Here is a 22244-nt window from a genome sequence, read left to right on the forward strand (position 1 = left end):
AGAGGTATGCCTGGTCTGCGCGGCTGAGAGGTATGCCTGGTCTGCGCGGCTGAGAGGTATGCCCGGTCTGCGCGGCTGAGAGGTATGCCCGGTCTGCGCGGCTGAGAGGTATGCCTGGTCTGCGCGGCTGAGAGGTATGCCTGGTCTGCGCGGCTGGGATGTATGCCTGGTCTGCGCGGCTGGGATGTATGCCTGGTCTGCGCGGCTGGGATGTATGCCTGGTCTGCGCGGCTGGGATGTATGCCTGGTCTGCGCGGCTGGGATGTATGCCTGGTCTGCGCGGCTGGGATGTATGCCTGGTCTGCGCGGGCTGGATGCGGCTGAGATGTATGCTTAATACTCCTGTCCTGTGGTGCTTGGGCTGGGATACTCCTGACACTATGGGTGGAATAGAAGGGATGGAGTGGGTGGATTATAAGGGGTGGGGCTTATGGCAAGTGGGAGGGTAACAAAGGAAGGGTGGGGTCTGGCGCCCCCCATCCTAAAACTTCAGCTGCCACTGCAGTAGACAAACGCATAAAAGCCATTACACACTTAGCTGGTGATATTTCTGGCCCTCCTTTTCCGTTGTCAAGTTAGTAGATTTTACCCCATTCTAGCCACATCTCAGTGCAGTATATTGTGAAGGTGGGGATCCTTGTCCTGGCTGTGATATAGTTAATCTTTCACATGGCTCTCAAGTTCTCCTGGAAAGTTTGTCATGCGCCAACAATCCAGGAGAGCAACCAGTGTGTAATGAGAAATTCAGAGGTCGTTCCATGTTATGCCTTCTTAGCCCTAAAGGACCTTCCAGTCATTGCCTTCTGTCTTGTCTGCATCTAATTCTGAGATGATTTTTACACCAGATTGTGCTTGAAGATGAAAGGTAAAATCACCAAGGTCATTTATAAAGGCCACATAGATTAGACTATTTGGCTCTCTAGGTTAAGTTTATATTTAATGATGATATGCCTGTGTTACTAAAGGGCCGTAGAACAGGATTATTTTTTAGATGTGCGATGTTTCTATGCTTTGAACTGTCAGCATTCAGCAGAATACAGGCAGAGGCTATTCCAGCTCCCAGGCAGTTCAAGCAGAGAGAGCTAAAGTAATAATGAGACCTGCCCAAGGCATGTTTAATTTCTAAGCTTTCTGGGCAGAGCTGCACAGTGAGATGCAGACTGCAGGTGAATTAGCTGGCAGTGTGGTGATGCATATTACAAGCACTGTGGATTGGCAGGAGGTTCATACTAAAACAGCTAAAGATGCTTAAGGCTAGACCGTTCCATAATGACTTGCATGTTCACAGAAAAAGCAGATGTACTATGCAAGACAGTTTTGTAGTTGATTATCAGCTTATGGCCTTAGCCTGACTCAGAAATGTATTGCACCCAATTAGATAATTGTTCTTGCCTGTCTTGCATGTTGCTTGTAAACTTCTGTATTTCCTTTCTATTATTTAAGTATTTGTGTTTTTCTAAGTGTCTGTCTGTTTTCCTGCTTTTGATCATTGTATTAAAAGAATGATCATCCAGCCCCCAAACTCTTAAGAATATAATAACCTTTATATTAGAATTTACAATATTCTAAACCGTAAACAAACTATTTGAGTCAAGCTTGGAACAGTGTCATTCTACCTCAAGTCATCTGTTTTCTAGCAAGGTTTTATTGTTAACCCTAATCTCAAACTACACTTTTGTGGGGGGAAACACTCATTAACCACTACAATACAGGGCACTTTCACCCCCTTCCTTCCCAGCCCAATTTTCAGCTTTCAGCGCTCTAGCGCTTTCAGTGACAATTGCGCGGTCATGCTACACTGTACCCAAATGAAATTGTTATTTTGTTCGCACAAATAGAGCTTTATTTTGGTGTTATTTATTCACGACTCCGTTTTTTTTTTTTTTTTTGCGATATAAGCGCAAAAATAGCGGAAATTTGGAAAAAAAACAATAGTTTCTTTTTTCTATTTGAAAAGAAATCCAATAAAATCAAATTTTGTCATAAATTTTAGCCAAAATGTATTCTGCTACATGTTTTTGGTAAAAAAAATTCCGTTAAGTGTATAATAATTGGTTTGTGTGATCACGGACATATGTACGCAAATGATCATGTACATATGTGTGCAGGTGATCACGTACATATGTGTGCAGATAATCATTGGGACATGTGATTTTAGTGGGACATATGTGGGGGACATGTTTTTATTATTTGGGGACATGTGTGTTGTGGGGACTGTGTTTGTACTGTGTGGTGTGTTGTGTGTTTACACTACACTGATGATCAGTGAGTAAAAAGCTGTAAAAAGCAGCCCATACTCACTGATCATCAGCCGGCTGCAGCGTTCTGCTCTCCTCTCCTCAGCGGTGACTTCCGTGTGAGGAGAGGAGAGCCGATTGCCTAGCAACCGGCTGTTTGTTTACATCACATGACGGCCGTGATTGGACACGGCCGTCATGTGATCAGGAGGGCCAATCACAGAGCCCTCCTGCCGATCTGAGATGTGCCGTGTCCGGGTGACACGAGCACATCGGGATCACGCCGCTGCGCGAGCGCACGCGATCCCGCTACTCCTGAAGGACGTTCCTGAACGGCCTATCAGGAGTAGACGGCTCCCACCCGGCCGTATATATGCATTGGCCGGGTGGGAAGTGGTTAAAGAGTCCCGCCAGGGAATAAATAAGTTAAGTCAGCAGCGGCAAATACTTCAGGTGCTGACTTCTAATATATGGACACTTACCTGTCCAGGGAGCCCGCGATGTCGGCACCCCAGCTACTAAAATAATTGCATTTCCGTGTTCTGTACTGTGGGAGACCAGATATAGTGAATTTAGGGTCCTGGGTTTCCGTAACACTTTACATTTCTGTCCTTGGTAAGCTTCTAAACCTCAGTTAATACCACCACCAGAGCAGGTTTTACAGGTACCTTCATATATCAATGCAGTAAAGAGAATGTATAGAGTGCTTTTGTACATATTAATCTTTTATGCTCAGAAGTAAAGATGTTAAACATATTTTGCTTTTCAGTATGGAAAATGTAAGGAAAAAAAAACCTGCAAGACAAAGGCATAATGAGCTAGTATTCATAGCACTCTAGCTCATTATGAATTACATACCTTAGATCGAAGCCCTGCAGCGGTCCTTGTACACCGCTTTACATGTCATTTTAGGTGCACATCAATTTGAGACACTGCTGAGATCTTTCAGTTGCTTGTTCAGTTACTTTTGTGTAGACATGAGACCAGTGCCATAGTCTGTAATGGCACAGATCCCATCTTGTATTGTGTGGCATTTCACATGGCTTCAGCTTAACCAAATTGGCACCAATTGAGTTTTCTGTATAATCTATTTTAATACCCACTGTAATATGTTGTGTTTTTTTTGTTTTTTCCCCCTCCTGAGGTTTTTTTTATACATGTAAAAGCAGTGAGCAGTGGATTTAGGAGACTTGCTATGTCAAAGAATATTTCTCTTATTGCTTGACATTTAAATGCCATTGCCTAGAACGTAGTTAGTAATTTCATTATATTTACATATTTTGCTCTTGAATCTGATTTTTAGTGTGGTGTCATCTATTTTTTTTTTTTTTTACCTTCTAAAGTAATTTTGTGTTTTTGTTTATCGCGCTGTATTCATAATATATTCAAACATCAGTGCAATTAATTTGCAGGCTCTGATAGCTACTGGGTGTAGGAGCTGTGCAATATTTTCTACTGGTGAGATCAGCTAATAGTTTCACTGACAAATGTAATCCTTTTCCTTTAAAATCTTTTTGGCCTTAAGTTGACTTGGGAGGCACAACCTGTTTTACGAGAAAGCAGCTGCTTTTCTGTTCTGGGTCATTGTTGTAGAATGCTGAAACGTTAATTCAATAAATGTCTTTCAAGGCCCATATATTTCCATTTTATTCTGGCGTTTTCCTGAGCAGATCCCATAAAGCAACCTGTCAAACGCAACATTTTAAGGAAATGAAACCCATGCTCTCCTCCATGTAGAGCACACAAAGCAATTTCCATCGACCTGAGATAATGGAATGTTGCATGGGATTACCGAGTTCTGGCATAATCAGGTTCACTATCCTGGGCAAACATGACACCCATTGCTATATGAATATGAATTGCAAGGAAAAATCGAGTTCACCTCACCTCGTGTTTCAGGGAAATCGCATTTGTATCTTTCTGAATGTCTCCAGGAATGTTTAGGGCCCTCAGGGTTTATAGCTGTTGATGTGAGCTTACCCTTATAATAAGATGCAAGGTACCCATTTTATTATAAATGTGTCTCAGCTGTCTGTCCCCAGATGTTAGTGCACCTTGGTACTGGGAGTCAAGCTGTCAGCACAAAAAGCCTCGTACACACAATCCAATTGTTAGCCAACCGAATGTCAGATTTTTGTCCTAAGAGCTTGTGCCTGGATCTTGTCTTGCATACTAAACGGTACACAATTTTCGTGCAAACTTAACACAACTTAGTGACCTACTACAAGGTATTTCAACTACACCCTTTCTGCTAATTTTGTGTTTGAGCATTGATTCCGAGCATGCGTGTTTGTACTTTCAACTTTTATGTGACGGACTTGTGTACTGACCATACGAAAATCGGACAACAGACCAGTATCTGCCGAAAATTTACTAGTATGTCATCCAACATTTGTTGGTCGAAAGTTGGACAACAATTGTCAAAAGGAGCGTACTAACGGTCAGATTTTAGGACAACAGTCTGTCAACAGACAATCCCCTGCCAACAATCGCATTGTGTGTACGAGGCTTTAGGCTGGCCATACAAGATTTGAATCTCGGCTGGTTCAGCAAGACTTGGTCAATCATTTGATCAACTTAAGTAGAACCAGCCTGCTGGATTCTGTTTCAGATTATTGCTAGTGGCTGCTATAGTGTCTAATCACTGTCTTCTCCCGGCAGGGATGCCTTCCCCTGCCTCCCCTCCTGGAGAAGACCATTGCTGATTCCCCTGTCAGCACTGACTAATTGCAGGAAAGAAATTTGCTCCGTGTATGGCCTGCCTAAGGGACATATTGCTGAGATTTCAGTGTCTTTGGGTTTGTACCATGGACCCAAGTGTGAATGAACCATTGTACTGGGACACAAACTGCCAGAAAACATTTGATATACAAAATCAGGCTCACTTCTGCATAGAAACCAATTGGCTTCCAGGTTTTATTGCCAAAGCTTAAAGGTACAGAAAATAAATGCACATTTTTTGCAGGTAAAAAAAATTGCATTATTTTTTGTTTTGAGAACCTGGAAAGCCTTGCACCAGCGATCAGCAGATCACTGACGCCATCCAGTCTCAATAAAATATGTCAATAAAATGTGTTTAGAAGCAAAAACAATCCGGGTTACATGCTGTTGTGATCACTTATAAAAAAGTGTAAAAGAATATTTATAATGATTTATACCTATACAAAAATGGTTTGCCTTTCATTTCTATTTTAAACGAAATGGGTTGTTTTACAAGGTGATCGTTTACAATCACTTTAAGACATCTTTGACCACTTATTTCCTCTCATCTGGACATGAGCCCATGGTCCAGCAGAATAATTGAAACCTTTTGATTTCAATTTGAAAAATGTAATGTTGCTTGGGATTACCGAGTTCTGGCATAGAGAATGTGTACACGTCTCTCCTGATTTGGCAGGAAAAGCAAGCAACCCACAAATGTTTTTGTTTTTCTGCTTGCATTGTGAGGTGTTTTGTTGTTTTTACAATACATATCTAAAGCCTGTAAATGAAAGAGCTAACGGTGCTCTATCATTTTATGCTAATAGCTTGATTTAACACAGGCAAGGCCTTCAACCCTTTTATGACACCATATCATGTCACTGTTATTCTAACCTCAGTCATGCTGCTTTATTCCCACTGCAGAAGTCTGGACAATGCAAAGACATCCTGCTGGTTTTTTTTTTTTGACTAAACTTAAGCAAATGTCTGCAGCATCTATGTGGTTAAGAGCTGCACTGCCTAGCATATTGCATTTACATGCAAACATATAACCTCTTAATGATCTCCCAGTGATTCAGTCCATTAATATTGTTGGCCTTTGTTTTTACTTTTTTTTTTTTTTTTTTTTTTTTATTAGCTCTTTAGTCTCCTCTTGCAATTTCAATTACAAAGCCACAGTGCTCTCCTCAGCTCTATGCCTTTTACAGCCTACCGTCTGAAGCAGCACAATATTACAATAACAATGAAAACGGTAATCTTTCAGAGTCAAGAGTATGCCAGGGCCTCAGAATGATCCTTACCATTCGGTGGGAGGGACTCGAGCCCTTATGTATGCTTGACTTTCAGCAACATAAATCGGCTCACACATCCCTTCTATTAAAGGGGACCATGCTCCCCAAAGCTATACAAGTAAGCTGCCTATACACCTCTCTTGGTGTTCTTGTTGTACCCCGGGAGTTCCTCATATTTTAGTCTTCGATTTTAGGGTGTACAGCATACTCAAACTGAGACACATCACCACCCATTACAGTACAGATGAGTATTGGGTTAGACGTGTATTTCTAAATATGTTTTACTTGATTAGAGCCACAAACCGGTTATGTGTTATTACTCCCCCCATATATACTATGTGCTAGTGAATTTTCACAGATTGCATTCAATACAAATCTGTGTATTAGTCAATCGAGTTAAGTGAATGAGGGAGTGGGGGGGGGGGGGGTGAAGGGGGCATGATGGAAATGAGATAAATTACCATTCAATCTTCCTGCTTTCACACCAGCAGTTTGCTTTTATAGCTTATGTGCAACAGATGTTCTTAAAATGGTTGGTGACTAGGTCAAGACTTTGGAAATTGTCAGGAATTTTTTTCTTTTTTTCATGCCTGATTGTCTGTCTGGATGTGTGCCACAGATTGTCATACATTTTATACCGTTGCTAAGCAAACTGCATCTCATATTAACCATTTGAAGTAAAACTCCAGCCCAAACTTTAGCTTTTGAATAAAGTGGGTTAGGTAAGATTCTCATTCAGGGTTATCTTTTGCTGTCTGTGATTCTATCAAGAGACTTTCTTTTGTGTCTTAGGAACAAGGAATTAAGGAAAGTGAAAGGAAATCTCTCCCCCCCCCCCACACTTTTTTGACATGTGTTCTTTTTAGAAGATAACTCCTTACCCCCCCCCCCCCCCCCCGTCCCCACATCTGAAGAGCCTCTGGGGATGATGAAAAAACAGTCAGTGCTTTTTTATGAATACAGGGTGTTCTCTGATTGGATGAAGCAGAGGAGAGGGGTGAATGATATCGCCATAACCACCTTGTTCAATCTGAGAATTAAAAAAAAATATACAAGATGTTTGCTAAATGGTAGAGGTACAGGATTGAGCGGATCCCCGTGTTCATTGTACAAGTGGTGTGTCTTAGTAGCACCTGGAACAGGACAGCGTTGACTGTAGTACAGGCTACTGCATGGAATCTCAGTATCCCCGTCCGTTCACATTGAGGCCACTTCAAAGTCACCTGACTCTGAAGCCGCCCCATACAGCGCAACTTGAGCGCGGCTTGCAAGCAACTTCTGTAAAAGAAGTCGATGCAAGCCACTACGAAGTCACCCCCAAGTAGTAAAGGAACCTTTTTTGTAAGTCGGAGCGACTTGAGTCGTTACGATTAGAATGGTTGCATTGGACTGAATGGAGCATGACTTGTCAGGTGGCTAGTTTGCCCCAGTATGAACCGAGACTTAATGTAACAAATTAATATTTACATGTGACCAAGCTGGCCCAAAGTAAGTTTAAAGATGGCTGTGCATAGTTCCACATTGAGTCTCTAGTTTCTTTGACGGTAATACAAAAGCTGCTTGTGAAATTTACCATTATGTTTCCAACCATCCTTTTAGTCTTCTTTCAAAGCCCTACTATCGTGTTTTATCTGTGCATGACTCTGTCATTGCTTTATGATGTGGCTGAGGCTTAAGAAAACCCATGATTTTGCTCATTCAGGACAAAGCTACATGTCTGCTTTAGAGAGCTCCCCAGCTGCATATACCGATTTTCTTAACTCCACTATCACTCTATTCAGCACCTTTATTCTGTATATCTAAACAAAGGGGAAGTCTGTTAACCTTTGCCTCCTACATTCCCATTCTAAACATTAAAGTAAAAAGAAAACCTTCTGTACTGCATGTGTACAGCCAGCCCCCCCATACTTACCTGATCTTGATCCAGCTATGTGCCCCCTCACTGTACAGATTGATAGCAGTGAGAGCCATTGGCTGTAAAATTTGTGTGGCAAGGGAACTGAGTGCCAAGCAGAGCCCCCCCGTCTATGGACACAGACAAGGCAGCTCGGGAGCAAACCCGCATGAGTACCACCAGAGGAAGTGGCTTCCTATGGGGGCACTCTCTGAAGAGGAAGAGCCAGGAGCGCCATAGGAGGACCCCAGAAAAGGTGGTTCTGGGCCAGTGGCGGTTGGTGGTGCCTCTAATGTATGGAATGCCCCTGATGAGGGCTGCTCGGTGCAAAACCATTACACAGAGCAGGTACGTATGACATGTAAAATGCAGGCAGCCCATATACAGGCTGGAGTAAATACAATAAAACTGTAGAAGAGATACAGTACATATAGGAAGATTTAACAAAGATTTACTCATTACTAACATTAGTGAACAAGAGCTTTGGCCCAGATACAAAAAAATATTACTGATCACAGGCAAATACAGGGTTTTTTATCAACCAGTTTTACTATTTTACTTTTTCTATGCAGAAACTTGAACGATTCTCAGTCACCAATTTCTGGACCCGTAAAAAAAAAAAAAACTGATGCTGTATACCTTTTGTCACTTCAAAGAATTCATTTTGACCAATTTCTTAAAGCTCAACTAGAACAATTTTTTTTGTTTTTGTGTATAGAGTGAGGAATGGTTAGGAGATCACTCCCTAAAGGCTCTAGAACAGAGCATAACCGCCACAGTGTGGTATTTGGAAAGCTTAGGCTGGATCATAAATACCGAAAAGTCAGCCTGGAGACCAGCTCAAAGTCTCAAGTATTTAGGTCTGATCCTAGATACAGTCCAAGCAAGGGTATTTTTTGCCACCCATAAGGATCGGGTGCCTCAGATAAGGGGCAGCAGACAACCCTCCATTCGGCTCTGTATGAGTCTGCTAGGAAGGATGGTGTCCTCTTTCGAGTCAGTGCCTTATGCCCAGTTCCATTCCAGGCCTTTACAACAAGACATCTTGTTGGCTTGGAACAGGAGAGGACAAGCCCTGGATTATCCAATGTTATCTACTCGGGCACGCTTAAGCCTAAACTGATGGTTTCAGGATCAGAACCTTCAAAAGGGAAGAGCCTTTCTCCCAGTAACTTGGAGACCACTAACTACAGATGCCAGTCTCTCAGGCTGGGGAGAGACCCTAGAGGAGCTCGCAGCTCAGGGGAAATGGTCAAGAACAGATCCTATTCATAAATGTCCTGGAGTTATGGGCAGTAAGTCTGGCCCTACGGTCCTGGATGGTGGAACTTCAGACAATGCCACTGCAATTGCCTATAGAAACCACCAACGCAGTACCAGGTGTCGTTCAGCAGTCCATATCCCGGGAGTAGAGAACTGGAATTCAGATTATCTCAGCCCCCAGCAGATCTGCCTGGGTGAATGGTCCCTACACCCAGGGGTGTTCCAGGGAATTTGCCAGCTTTGGGGATGGCCAGAAGTTGACCTATTGGCATCCAGGTTCAACAACAAGCTACAGCACTTTGTGTCCCAAACAAGGGATCCTCTGGCAATTTGAGCAGATGCTCTGGTAGTTCCATGGAGTACTCCCTGGTTTATGCTTTCCCTGCGATCCTCTCCTTCCACATTTGTTGCGCAGGATTCGGAGAGAGGGGGTTCCAGTCATTCTGGTGGCACCAGCCTGGCCCAAAAATACCTGGTTCCATGAGATTGACAATAGACGTGCCATGGATGCTTCCACGTCACCCCATCTACTATCTCAAGGTCCTATATTCCTCCCCAATTTACAGTCTCTAAATTTGACGGCATGGCTATTGAAGCCAGGGTTTTGAAGGACCATGGCATGTCTGGACCAGTGGTATCTACCCTAGTGAATGTGAATGAAAAGTGTTGCATATAGTTCTACTTTAAGCACACATTACTGATGATTTTATGGAGAGGACTAAGCAGATATAACCATGGCAATGGTGAAGCAGAAAACATATAGCACAGTGAGGAAGGTTTGTGGTCCTGGATGAGAGGACAGTCAAAATTAGAAGTGCCCACCCAAGCCCCACAGTTGCAGAATGCCAGCCCCCCGCATACCGGAAGCATTGAGGCCCGCTTTATGGGGGAACGTGACTAATTTGCCTCTCAGCCCAGTCCGCCGCGTATGACTGGTGCTACACTGACAGTTTAGCGCAAGCCAGTGGGGACACTTTCGGTGCTGGCCTGGGCCTTGTCCTAGGCCAGGATACAGCGTTGCCTGGGGGGTCGCATCAGATGATATGCTAAGAAATGGCATGCAATGCCAAGCTGCTAACAAAGCAAACAGAATATTGGCATGCACTAAAAAGGGGACCAACTCCAGAGATAAAATAATTGTCCCGCTCTACAAGACTCTGGTCCGGCCGCACCTAGAGTATGCTGTCCAGTTCTGGGCACCAGTCCTCAGGAAGGATGTACTGGAAATACAAAGTACAGCGAGTACAAAGAAGGGCAACAAAGCTAATAAAGGGTCTGAAGGATATTAGTTACGAGGAAAGGTTTTGAGTACTGAACTTATTCTCTCTGGAGAAGAGACGCTTTAGAGGGGATATGATTTCAATTTATAAATTACCGTACTGGTGACCCCCAATAGGGATAAAACTTTTTCACGGAAGGGAGTTTAACAAGACACATGGCCACTCATTAAAATTAGAAAAAAAGGTTTAACCTTAAACTACGTAGATGGTTCTTTACTGTAAGAGCAGCAAGAATGTTGAATTCCCTTCCACAGACTGTCTCAGTGGGGAGCATCGATAGTTTTGAAAAACTATTCGATAAGCACCTGAACGACCACAACATACAGGGATATACAATGTTTTTATATATATATATATATATATATATATATATATATATATATATATATATATATATATATATATTTATATTGGTGATTGCAGCGTTATTGAAAGAACAACATGAGTCCCAGTGAAAAATTCAGTCCATGAATAAAGAAAAAAACAGACATCCATCCATCCGTGTGAAATAATGGTGACAATTTATTAAAAAGTCGTGAAATATCCTCCAGAGAATGTGCATCCAACGCCACACCCAAGTGAGTAAGTAGCCTGCTTACCAGCTATTAATAAAAAGCAGTCTTAACCAGCACAGGGAAATTGGTCTCCCCAAGACCCTTAAAGATGTCTGGAACCACAGCTAGCACTGGTATGAGAATGCTGAAATCAAGACCGCATGTAAACTGTGTATGATGCTCTACAGTTTCAAGAAGTGGTGATGGTTTGGAGAAATCCCAGAATCAACCAGTCTGTTTACCAAGCAAATTAACCTGTCCAACACTTAACACACATTTGCAAACGCATGCTGCAAATTGCTTGCAGTCCTAAAACTACTAAATTTCATTCCAACATCATCTACAATGTAATACTGACGTAATCACACACATAGGTTGAACTTGCGTCTTTTTTCAACCTCGCCTACTATGTAACTAGGCAGATCTATAATAAGGTCTGGAAGACTTAAATTGCTTGTGTGAAGCCAGAAAATGGCATCCTCGGAAATACGTATACATGATTGGGAGAATTCTTTTTCTACAGTCAGCTGTGGAAATCGGATTGGCTTTGAGTACAACCTATCAAGGAAATTCCATTAGACTTGCTGTTGCGCAAGCTAGCCTTCCTGATGGCCATCACCTTGGCTAGAAGGGTGTCAGTTGGCAACCCTTTCGTGCAGGGAACCATACTTGATCCATCACCACGACAGGGTCGTGTTACGTCCTGTTCCATCCTTTTTGCCAAAAGTGGTGTCAGCCTTTCATTTAAATCGGGACATTATTTTGCCGCCTTTTTTCCTCTCTCAGCCTCGTTCAGTGAAGAGAGACTACTGCATTCCCCGGACGTTGTCTGGGTAGTCAAGGTTTATTTGTCTAGATCTACGGATATCCGAGGATCAGACTCCTTTTATGTTTTACCAAAAGGACCCTAGAAGGGGCAGGTCTGGGTCTGTCAATTGGTCATTTAGGCCTACGGTCTAAAGCCTAAAGCTCTTCACTTTTTAGGGTGAGGGCTCATTCTACCAGGGGTGTAGGAACCTCCTGGACTTTTTTTGTTGTGCTGAAGTCAAGCTGCCTAAGAAGTAAAGCATGTATTTTTCTTATGCTAGTATTGAAGCCAGTGCTAAACCTCCCTGTGATGGCAGCACACTGGAAATCTGGATTGCTGCTCTTTCCCCTGTTGCAATTCTTTCCAGCTTTCTTTGTGGCCTACAAAACCTATTTCCCTGTGTTATGGATACGAGGGAAAGGTGTACTATACTCCTGGGCTACGACACCCTATGACAGGATGCATTACTGGCAGGATCACCAGATCTGAAATGCTTGGGGGGGGGGGGGGGAAAGACTGGTAAAAATGCAATATATTACATGTTTTTCCGGGATTTCGATTTAAGTCTAGGTTCACACATATGCAGTGTGGGAAATGCAGCGATTTCTTTTCAATCGCACTGTGTTTGCAATCTGCTGTGGCTCTCAATACATTAGCGACACCCCAAATACATCATAAATGCAATGTGGTTTGCCTGAACCGGATTGCATGGTACAAAATGAACACGTGGTTGTGATGCGCCTCCAAAAAAGGTTCCTGCACTTTTTTGGTGCGATTTGAGCCCATTCAAAATGAATAGGCTCAAATCACACCGTGACGAACTGTATGTGAATTGCACATATGGTACAGCTCCTGTGGGATTCACATGCAAGTTATAGTGTAACCAAGTCTAAATCCAGAACACATCAATTGATAAATATTGCTTGTATGCTGAAGTTGTAAATAAAGCCACATGGTTGAGTTCTAAGGAGAGCGCTGGCTTGTATTGTCCCATCAAGCTGTTAAGATGGTTTGCGCAGAGCAGCCTTGTATATAAAGAGAACTTTGACCAGGTGCCTAACGTATCAAGCCTCCATCCCCATATATAACATACACACAACCAATATGCGCCCATGGGACTTTAAATGAGGCATAATACAAAACTCATAAACTCAATTTATTGGACACATGTATAAAGTACACTTAAAAATTTTCATATCAAGCCAATGGGTTACACACAATATAAACTGTACATCAACCTGGTATATTTTCAAGTATATGCTTTACATAACCAAGATTGCAATATGAGAGAGGAATGCATCTTGTAACGATGCATTTTGTGAATGCTTTCATGTCTTCAGGAATATGCCTCCTCCAACAACAGAACCCTATAAAACCAGCTTGGAACTTGATAAAACATAGTGTCTCCAAATGGTGACCGCTGCTCGGTTTCTGACACTGGAGTAGTGGAAGGGGGGGGGACCAAGACACCCTATGGGAAAACCAAATAAGGGTGGCACAAGAGAGCATGGCTGTGGTGAAAAAAAAAATACCAAAAACCAACCTAGAGTTTGTAGGGATGAGTGATGATTCTCCAACCAAACAGAGCATGATCACAAATTAAAAGAGCAGCGCAGCCTTCTCTATACAATATTATTTCAGCTGTGTATTCAGTGGTTTTCCTGCAGTTCAGCTTTAATGGTGATTGCCCGACCCATACAACCCACCATTCATTTTGAAGTTACTTGTATATTAATAGGAAGGTCTTTTAAATTAAATAAAATGCTTTAGCTGTAATTAGGGGCTGTTTTGGCATGAATTTTACCCACTTATTAAATAGATTAAATGGTCTTTTCAGGTTGTCGATGCTTTTATGATCACAAGAAAGATCAAACTGCAGCAAGGCTAAAAGATTTTGCTAGATCAATGCTACTGTGTGTAATGAAGGGGAAGACATGATTGCTGGGATTTCGGCTTGCGCTGATAGAAATCCTGGGTATTTGTGCCTTTGTGAGAAATTACTAGGATTCATTCAATGCAGAAAGTGGAACATTTCCCATGTGTGATGATCAGTGAGTGACCTACCCAGGCAAACGCTGTCTATAGTGTAATGAAACTGTCTGCTGTGATGGGAAGTTGCAGTGTCCTTGGTAACTTAATGTGATTTTATCTCTGGCGATAGAAGCAGTCCGGGGGAGAGGGTGGTAGTGCAAGTACTCCCGGACCTTTTGCTGCTAGGTACATATGTATGTGGAATTACATAAATTTTCAATGTACCTGCTTGTGGTTATGATCACGTAGAGAACTGCACATTTGCTTGCAGTTGAGAGGCTTTCTATTATACTGTAATGTTTTTAAAGGTTTATCCAGATTTTACAGTTCCATATCAGTGATTTGGATTTTATAATGTGTTAAACTGAATCTGCAGATTTTAAAGTGATTGCGAAGTCTCATTTTTTTTCTTTTTTATATAATATATAACAAACATGTTATACTTGCCTGCTCTGTTGCAGTGGATTTGCACAGAGCAGCCCAGATCCTCCTATTATTCTTGGGCCCCTCTGTGCTCCTGGCCCATCCTTCCTGAGTGCTCTCACAGCAAGCAGCTTGCTATGTGGGCACCCAAGCCAAGCTGCAGCTCAGCGTGTCTATTCAGACACAGAGCTGCAGTTTGGACGAGCCCCCTCACCCCTGATTGGCTAACGGACTTTGACAGTAGCAGGAGCCAATGGCGCTGCTGCTGTGTCTCAGCCAATCAGGAAGGAGAGTCCCAGGTGGCCGAGACACACGTGGACATTACTGGCCAGAGATGGGGCTCAGTTAAATATTAGGGGGCTTAGGGGGGCTGCTGCACACAGCAGGCATAGAATGAATTAAGATAAAAAAAAAAGTCTGACTTTACAACCCCTTTAACTTCTTACTGCCCTTTTTGTAACCTACTTACAATGCAATCCTGGTACTGTATGCGGTAGTCCTAGCAATGCTAATAGCGTTTTTATTTTTTCAAAGCTATTTCCAAAAAAACGGCACATGAACTAGATGTAATGGCCAGATCTTTTAGAAACCAATGCAGAGTAGTACTGAGCAGTCCAAATACTTCTATCGCTGTGGGGAACTGATGGCAATAGCTCCATGCTGTGCAATCTAACTGAGCTATTTCTACCAGGAGGCAACAGAATAATTTTGTCTGATGTAACACATTTTGACGAAAATCCTTTTTCAAATTGGCCTTTCTGTTCACCGTCCCAGTGACTAGAACCATCATTACCACTTTCCTCTATTGACAGCTGAAGGAAGCTCTGCTTGTATCTTCTCACCCAAATCGTTTCCATAGGGAAATATTTAGTGAATGGTCACTTTTACATATCTGCATTTTCATCTTTTCTTTTATACGGAGTAGATGAGGTTACATTTCACTGCACCATTCCGAACATTCCAAAGCATTCATTCTGAAGGCTCGTGTGTAGAAAACCTAGTTGGTTGTGCTTGAGCGGCTTTTGTTTCAATGATTGATCCCTCATTCAGGATAGATGGGTTGGTCTGTAATGAGAAATTGTGCTGTTAGATAATGTTCAGACATGAGCAATAACTTGTCTCTTTTCTCTCACAGGAGTCAAATGTTCTTATTGCTGCTAACAGCCAGGGCACAATCAAGGTAAGCCTCACCATTAACCTCTGTTTAAATCTCCTCAGGCAGTGCTGTACATACACTTTAATCTCTACATCCAAACTGCAATCTTCTTTCCTGCAAACTGTACATAATTCTTTAGAATTAACTCTTTACCTGTGATCTTCTGGGTTACTCATTAATAGAGATGAGTGAATCGATTTGCCAATCCCATGTTCTCTTTGCAGGTTTTGGGTTCATTTGAAATGTATCTGGTCTGCATAGAATGATGCAGTTCATTAATTTCTAATTGCCTGGATTCATGAATTATCAATTTACTCCACAGTTTGGGAAAAACTGTATGCACATACAGTGGGGACGGAAAGTATTCAGACCCCCTTACATTTTTCACTCTTTGTTATATTGCATCAATTTGCTAAAATCATTTAAGTTCATTTTTTCCTCATTAATGTACACACAGCACCCCATATTGACAGAAAACACATTTTTACTGATTAAAGAAAAACTGAAATATCACATGGTCCTAAGTATTCAAACCCTTTGCTCAGTATTTAGTAGAAGCATCCTTTTGATCTAATACAGCCATGAGTCTTTTTGGGAAAGATGCAACAGGTTTTTCACACCTTGATTTGAGGATCCTCTGCCATTCCTCCTTGTAGATCCTCCAGTTCTGTCAGGTTGACAGCCATTTTTAGGTCTCTCCAGAGATGCTCAATTGGGTTTAAGTCAGGGCACTGGCTAGGCCATTCACGAACAGTCACAGAGTTGTTGTGAAGCCACTCCTTCGTTATTTTAGCTGTGTGCTTAGGGTCATTGTTGGAAGGTAAACCATCTGCCCAGTCTGAGGTCCTGAGCACTCTGGAGAAGGTTTTCGTCCAGGATATCCCTGTACTTAGCCGCATTCATCTTTGCCTTGATTGCAGCCAGTCGTCCTGTCCCCGCAGCTGAAAAACACCCCCACAGCATGATGCTGCCACCTCCATGCTTCACTGTTGGGACTGTATTGGACAGTTGATGAGCAGTGCCTGGTTTTCTCCACACATACCGCTTAGAATTAAGGCCAAAAAGTTCTATCTTGGTCTCATCAGACCAGAGAATCTTATTTCTCACCATCATGGAGACCTTCAGATGTTTTTTCCATGCGGGCTTTCATGTCTTGCACTGAGGAGAGGCTTCAGTCGGGCCACTCTGCCATAAAGCCCCAACTGGTGGAGGGCTGCAGTGATGGTTGATTTTCTACAACTTTCTCCCAACTGCATCTCCGGAGCTCAGCCACAGTGATCTTTGGGTTCTTCTTTACTTCTCTCACCAAGGCTCTTCACCCCCAATAGCTCAGTTTGGCCGGACAGCCAGCTCTAGGAAGGATTCTGGTCACCCCAAACATCTTCCATTTAAGGATTATGGAGGCCACTGTGCTCTTAAGAACCTTAAGTGCAGCAGAAATGTTTTTGTAACTTTGGCCAGATCTGTGCCTTGCCACAATTCTGTCTCTGAGCTCTTCAGGCAGTTCCTTTGACCTCATGATTCTCATTTTCTCTGACATGCACTGTGAGCTGTAAGGTCTTGTATAGACAGGTGTGTGGCTTTCCTAATCAAGTCCAATCAGTATAATTAAACACAGCTGGACTCAAATGAAGGTGTAGAACCATCTCAAGGATGATCAGAAGAAATGGAAAGCACTTGAGTTAAATATATGATTACCACAGTAAAGGGTCTGAATACTTGGGACCATGTGATATTTCATTTTTTCTTTTTTTAATAAATCTGCAAAAATGTCAAGAATTTTTTTTTTCTGTCAATATGGGGTGCTGTGTGTGTACGTTCATAAGAAGAAAAAAAAAGAACTTAAATGATTTTAGCAAATGGCTGCAATATAACAAAGAGTGAAAAATTTAAGGGGGCCTGAATACTTTCCATCCCCACTGTATATATTCTGGAGAATGAAAATCTACTATCCTTAAAAAAATTAGATTGATAGACATCACTTACCTTCACAAAACTATTCCCCAAGTTAATTCATTTGCACTGTGCTTTACCTGTAATGTTGCACAAGGAACTAAAAGGGCCTCCAGGATGAATGATCTGCATCCAGAGAAGCCGCCCTTATCCATGAGTAATACTCCTCAGACAGTTTCATGAATTTGACATGAGCACAGGGATTAGGAGATAGCGTTGTATACCTAGGTAGAAATAAATGTACCATATTTTCATTCCTTTTTTCAAATGCCACTTTATTGACAAACCTCCTTAGACCTGGTCTGTTCAGACAGCATGGTCACTTGCTAATTTGGCACCATCCACAGGCAGCTTAACTTTTTAGTAAGATACAGAAGTTGAATCCAGTGCAGTTTTACTTCAGCTAATTGCACCATAGAGAATGTTTTGTTTTTTCCCCGTGCCTTTTTGAAGTGTAATAAGACAATGACTTTGCTAAATCCTGTCTGTGATAACAAACACTGACTGAGGGAACATGGAAGAAGTGGAAAGGGTCTAGCTAATATGCTAATTAGTACTAAACAGGAGGGGAAGACAGAGGAGAATGGTAAAACCACATTAGTAAACAAGTTGTCGTGGCCAGAAACCACCCTTAGATGCTGCCGTACTACTACATACGTGCTAAAAAAAAATAACCCTTTGCAGTTCAATACAAGACATTAAAAATTACATGAAAATGGGGGAGAACATTTTCCTTCCAATGTTTTGGGGCCGGTTCACACCATGCCCACGCAGGAATCGCATGCAGTTCTGTGCAGTGCAAATTCAGCCCATTTATTTTGAATTATGCGATCCAAGCACGATTAATCTTTAAGAATCAAAATTACGATCTTTCTATTCCCGATGTTCAAAACGGCATGTCACGATTCTTTTAAAACAAAGTATCTTTTCGTTCCTTTATCAAGGGAAAGAACGCCAGCGTGTAAATTAAGGACGTTTAACCATTTAAAGACCAAACCTTTTCTGATATTTGTTGATTACAAGTAAAAATCATTATTTTCTGCTAGAAAATGACTTGGAACACCTAAGCATATTTTTATTTTTATTTTTATTTTTTTAGTAGTGACCCTATCGAATAAATTGGTGGTTGTTGAAACATTTTATGTTACACCATATTTTCTTATTTCTTTCAAATGCAATTTTTTATTATTTTTTTTTTTTTTTAATACACTTTAATGAATAAAAAAAAAATAAACGATAAAGTTAGCCCAATTTTTTTGTATAATGTGAAAGATTGTTAAACGGGGAGAATTGTGATCTTTATTCTAAGCAAAAATCGCAATTCTCACTTTAGCCAAAATCGTATAGCTCTAATGTGCGGGCTAACCCACAGGTTAGGTGTCATTAACTTACTAATGAAACCCACTGCAGTTTTACCACGGCATGTTCTTGGGTGAACTGACCCTAAATGTTATATGTATTTGCCCATTGTACATTTTTGTTATGGGATACAGGCTTAGGCCCCTTTCACACTGGAGTGCTTTGCAGGTGCTACAGCGCTAAACATAGCACCTGCAAAGCACCCTGAAACAGCCGCTGCTGTCTCTCCAGTGTGAAAGCCCTCAGGTTTTCACACTGGATCGTTGCGCTTGCATTAAAGTCAAAGTCCTGCAAGCCGCATGTTTGGAGCGGTGTATTTACCGCTTCTAAAGCGCCCCTTCCCATAGAAAACAATGGGGCAGCGCTGCAAACCCACCTGCAAAGCGCCGCTGCGGTCAGTTTTAACCCTTTTTCGGCCGCTAGTGGAGCATAAAACTGCCCCGCTATCGGCCGAATAGTGCCGCTAAAACTACAGTAAATAGAGTGGCGCTTTACTGCCAACGCCCAGTGTGAAAGTTGCTTAACAGGTCAAAAACCTGCCCAGAATTGTGGAAACAATTTTTCAAAACCTGTCCCTGGGAGTATTCTTTATTTTCAGACATGAACCAGGAGATCCCTCTTCGCTTTTTAGATTCAAGTCTACCCTATAAATACCCGTTGACGTTCTGAAATTAAATAATAAGCATGCCACAATTGGGCTCCATGGCCCCCCGAGATAATGTGTTGCATAACCATCTTGGATTTATCGGCTGAATACTGCCATGTGCAGTGCATAGAAATGATTTTAAAGTCATAGCAACTCTGCTTTATCCAACAACTTGTAGACATTTGAGTTGAGTTATAACATTGGTTGTGTGTAACATTGGCATCTTCTCTTCTGCTTTATGACGTGCCTGCAGAGCTGTATCTCAGTCAGAATTTTCTGTCAGCCGTCATATCAGCTAGAAATGTTTTTTCCTCCAGACTGATGTGAGTAATGAGAGAAGTCAGTTGGAGAACATGGAGTTGGAGCCTGCAAAGTCTTGGCTTGTCACTATTACCCTTCACTGAAAACACAATAACTATAATTTGGAGATTACATTTCCCTATTCCTAGATCTGCTAGCTCTTAGTATGGTAATAGTATGACTTTAAAGCGGGAGTCCACCGGGACTCCGCGTTTTTTTTTTTTTTTTTTTTTTTTTTTTTTTTTTAAAAGCCAGCAGCTACAAATACTGCAGCTGCTGACTTTTAAATAGTGACACTTACCTGTCCAGTGCGCCCGCGATGTCGGCACCCGAAGCCGATCGCTCGCTCGTCTGGCGGGTCCTGCCGCCGCCATCTTGGGTATGGGAATCAGGAAATGGAGCCTTTCGGCTTCTTTTCCCGGTTCCCTACTGCGCATGCGCGAGCCGCGCAGCGCAATCCGGACGGTCCCCCCTGCCTCTGGGAGCTGCGTGTTTCCCAGCAGGCAGCGGGGCACTTGCTGAAGGGGGCGGGCGCTTGCTGAAAGGGGCGTAACGTACGCCCCTTTCCGCAGAGAGCTAGCCCGGAAGTGGGTGCAGTTACCTGGATTATCCAGGTAACTGCACCCCCCTCCCCCCTGAAAGGTGCCGATTGTGGCGCCGGAGGGGGGGGGGGGATTCCGATGAGCGGTGGTCCATTTTAGGGTGGACCTCCGCTTTAATGTTACCTATACACAAAAAGAACGATGTACCGGCTGCAGCTAAGCTCACCGTGTCACAATGAACCTTTATTTCAGCCAAACATTGAGTTTAGTTACATGTCATTGAACTGCATGTGGTCTTCATACACAGTCATGTGGCCCTTATACAAAATGTATGCTGCTTTTGCCAATTGCAGTTCTGAGCTTATATGCCATTTTTATAAGAGTTTAGATGTGACGTATTTCATGAATCTAAAATGTATTTAAAGCTGAACCCCAGGCAAAGAGTAACAGCGTGTTAGCAATAGCCATCTTAGGTGTTAAAGGGTAAGTTCACCTTTCTTAAAATGTTACACCCATACTCAGGATGTAACATGTTACTGCAGCACCTTTCCCCTACCTCCCGGATCCTCTGTTGTCACAGATCCTCTGCTCACTTTTACGATTAAAAAAAAAATGCGGACGTGCAATTACCCAAATTACTCAGAACCCCCAAACATTATATATATATATATGTATGTATATATATATATATATATATATGTGTGTATATATATATATATATATATATATGTATATATACATTATATATAATATATATTTTAGATCTATTTGTTTTTTAGCAGACACCCTAGGGAATAAAATGGCGGTCATTGCAACTTTTTATCTTGCACAGTATTTGCACAACAATTTTTCAAACATAAATATAAATACTGCTGTTCTGTGAAGCCCTCAGAGGTTTGTTAATATTAGTGGATAAACGTCGTCATGAAGACCAAAGAACACACTAGATAGGTCCGAGAAAAATTTGTGTGAAGTAAAAGCCGGGTTAGGCTATAAAAAAAAAAATCCTACGCTTTGAGCATCTCACGGAGCACTGTTCAATCCATCATCTGAAAATGTAAAGAGTATGGCACAACTGCAAACCTACCAAGACCTGGCTGTCCACCTAACTGACTGAGAGGCCCAGAAAAAAGACCATTAATCTGAGAAGCAGTCAAGACGCCCATGATAACTCTGGAAGAGCTGCAGAGATCCACAACTCAAGTGGGAGAATTTGTCCACAAGAAAACGATTAGTCGTGCACTCTCCAAATTTGACCTTTATGGAAGAGTGGCAAGAAGAAAGCCATAAGAAGTTCTGTTTGCAGTTTGCGAGAAACCACGTGTGGGGATGCAGCAAATATATGGAAGCAGGTGCTCTGGTCAGATGAGACCAAAATTGAACGTTTTGGCCTAAAAGCATAATGCTGTGTGCAGAAAACTAGCACTCCACATCACCCTGAATACGTGAAACATAGTGGCAGCATCATGTTGTGGAGATGCTTTTCTTCAGCAGGGACAGGGAAGCTGGTCAGAGTTGATGGGAGGATGGCTGGAGACAAATACAGGGGAATCTTAGAAGAAAACCTGTTTCTGCCTAAGACTTGAGACTGGGGTGGAGATTCACCTACCAGCAGGACAACGACCCCAAACATACAGCCAGAGCTATAATAGAAAATAACAAACATGTTATACTTGCCTCCACTGTGCAGCTCGTTTTGCACAGAGTGGCCCGAACCTGCTCTTCTGGGGTCCCTCGGCGGCTGTCTCTGCTTCTTCCCGCAGGTGCTTCTCACGTTCATGTGAGCTCCCTCGCATGGTGAGAAGC

The 22244-nt window shown here is 42.3% G+C and overlaps 1 protein-coding gene across 4 annotated transcripts in view; it reads left to right on the top strand.

The window, feature by feature from the left end:
• Positions 1-22244, top strand: part of COP1 (COP1 E3 ubiquitin ligase) — a 287714-nt gene that overhangs the window by 263114 nt on the left and 2356 nt on the right. For all 4 annotated transcript variants that reach the window (XM_077453195.1, XM_077453196.1, XM_077453197.1 and 1 more), the window contains one exon: positions 15618-15662. In XM_077453195.1, the coding sequence (XP_077309321.1) occupies positions 15618-15662 (45 nt within the window). The remainder of the gene's footprint in view (positions 1-15617; positions 15663-22244) is intronic.

Source organism: Lithobates pipiens, unplaced genomic scaffold (assembly GCF_037356315.1).
Source record: "Lithobates pipiens isolate NorthernLeopardFrog02 unplaced genomic scaffold, aLitPip1_a1.2 Scaffold_23, whole genome shotgun sequence".
Taxonomy (NCBI): Eukaryota; Metazoa; Chordata; class Amphibia; order Anura; family Ranidae; genus Lithobates; species Lithobates pipiens.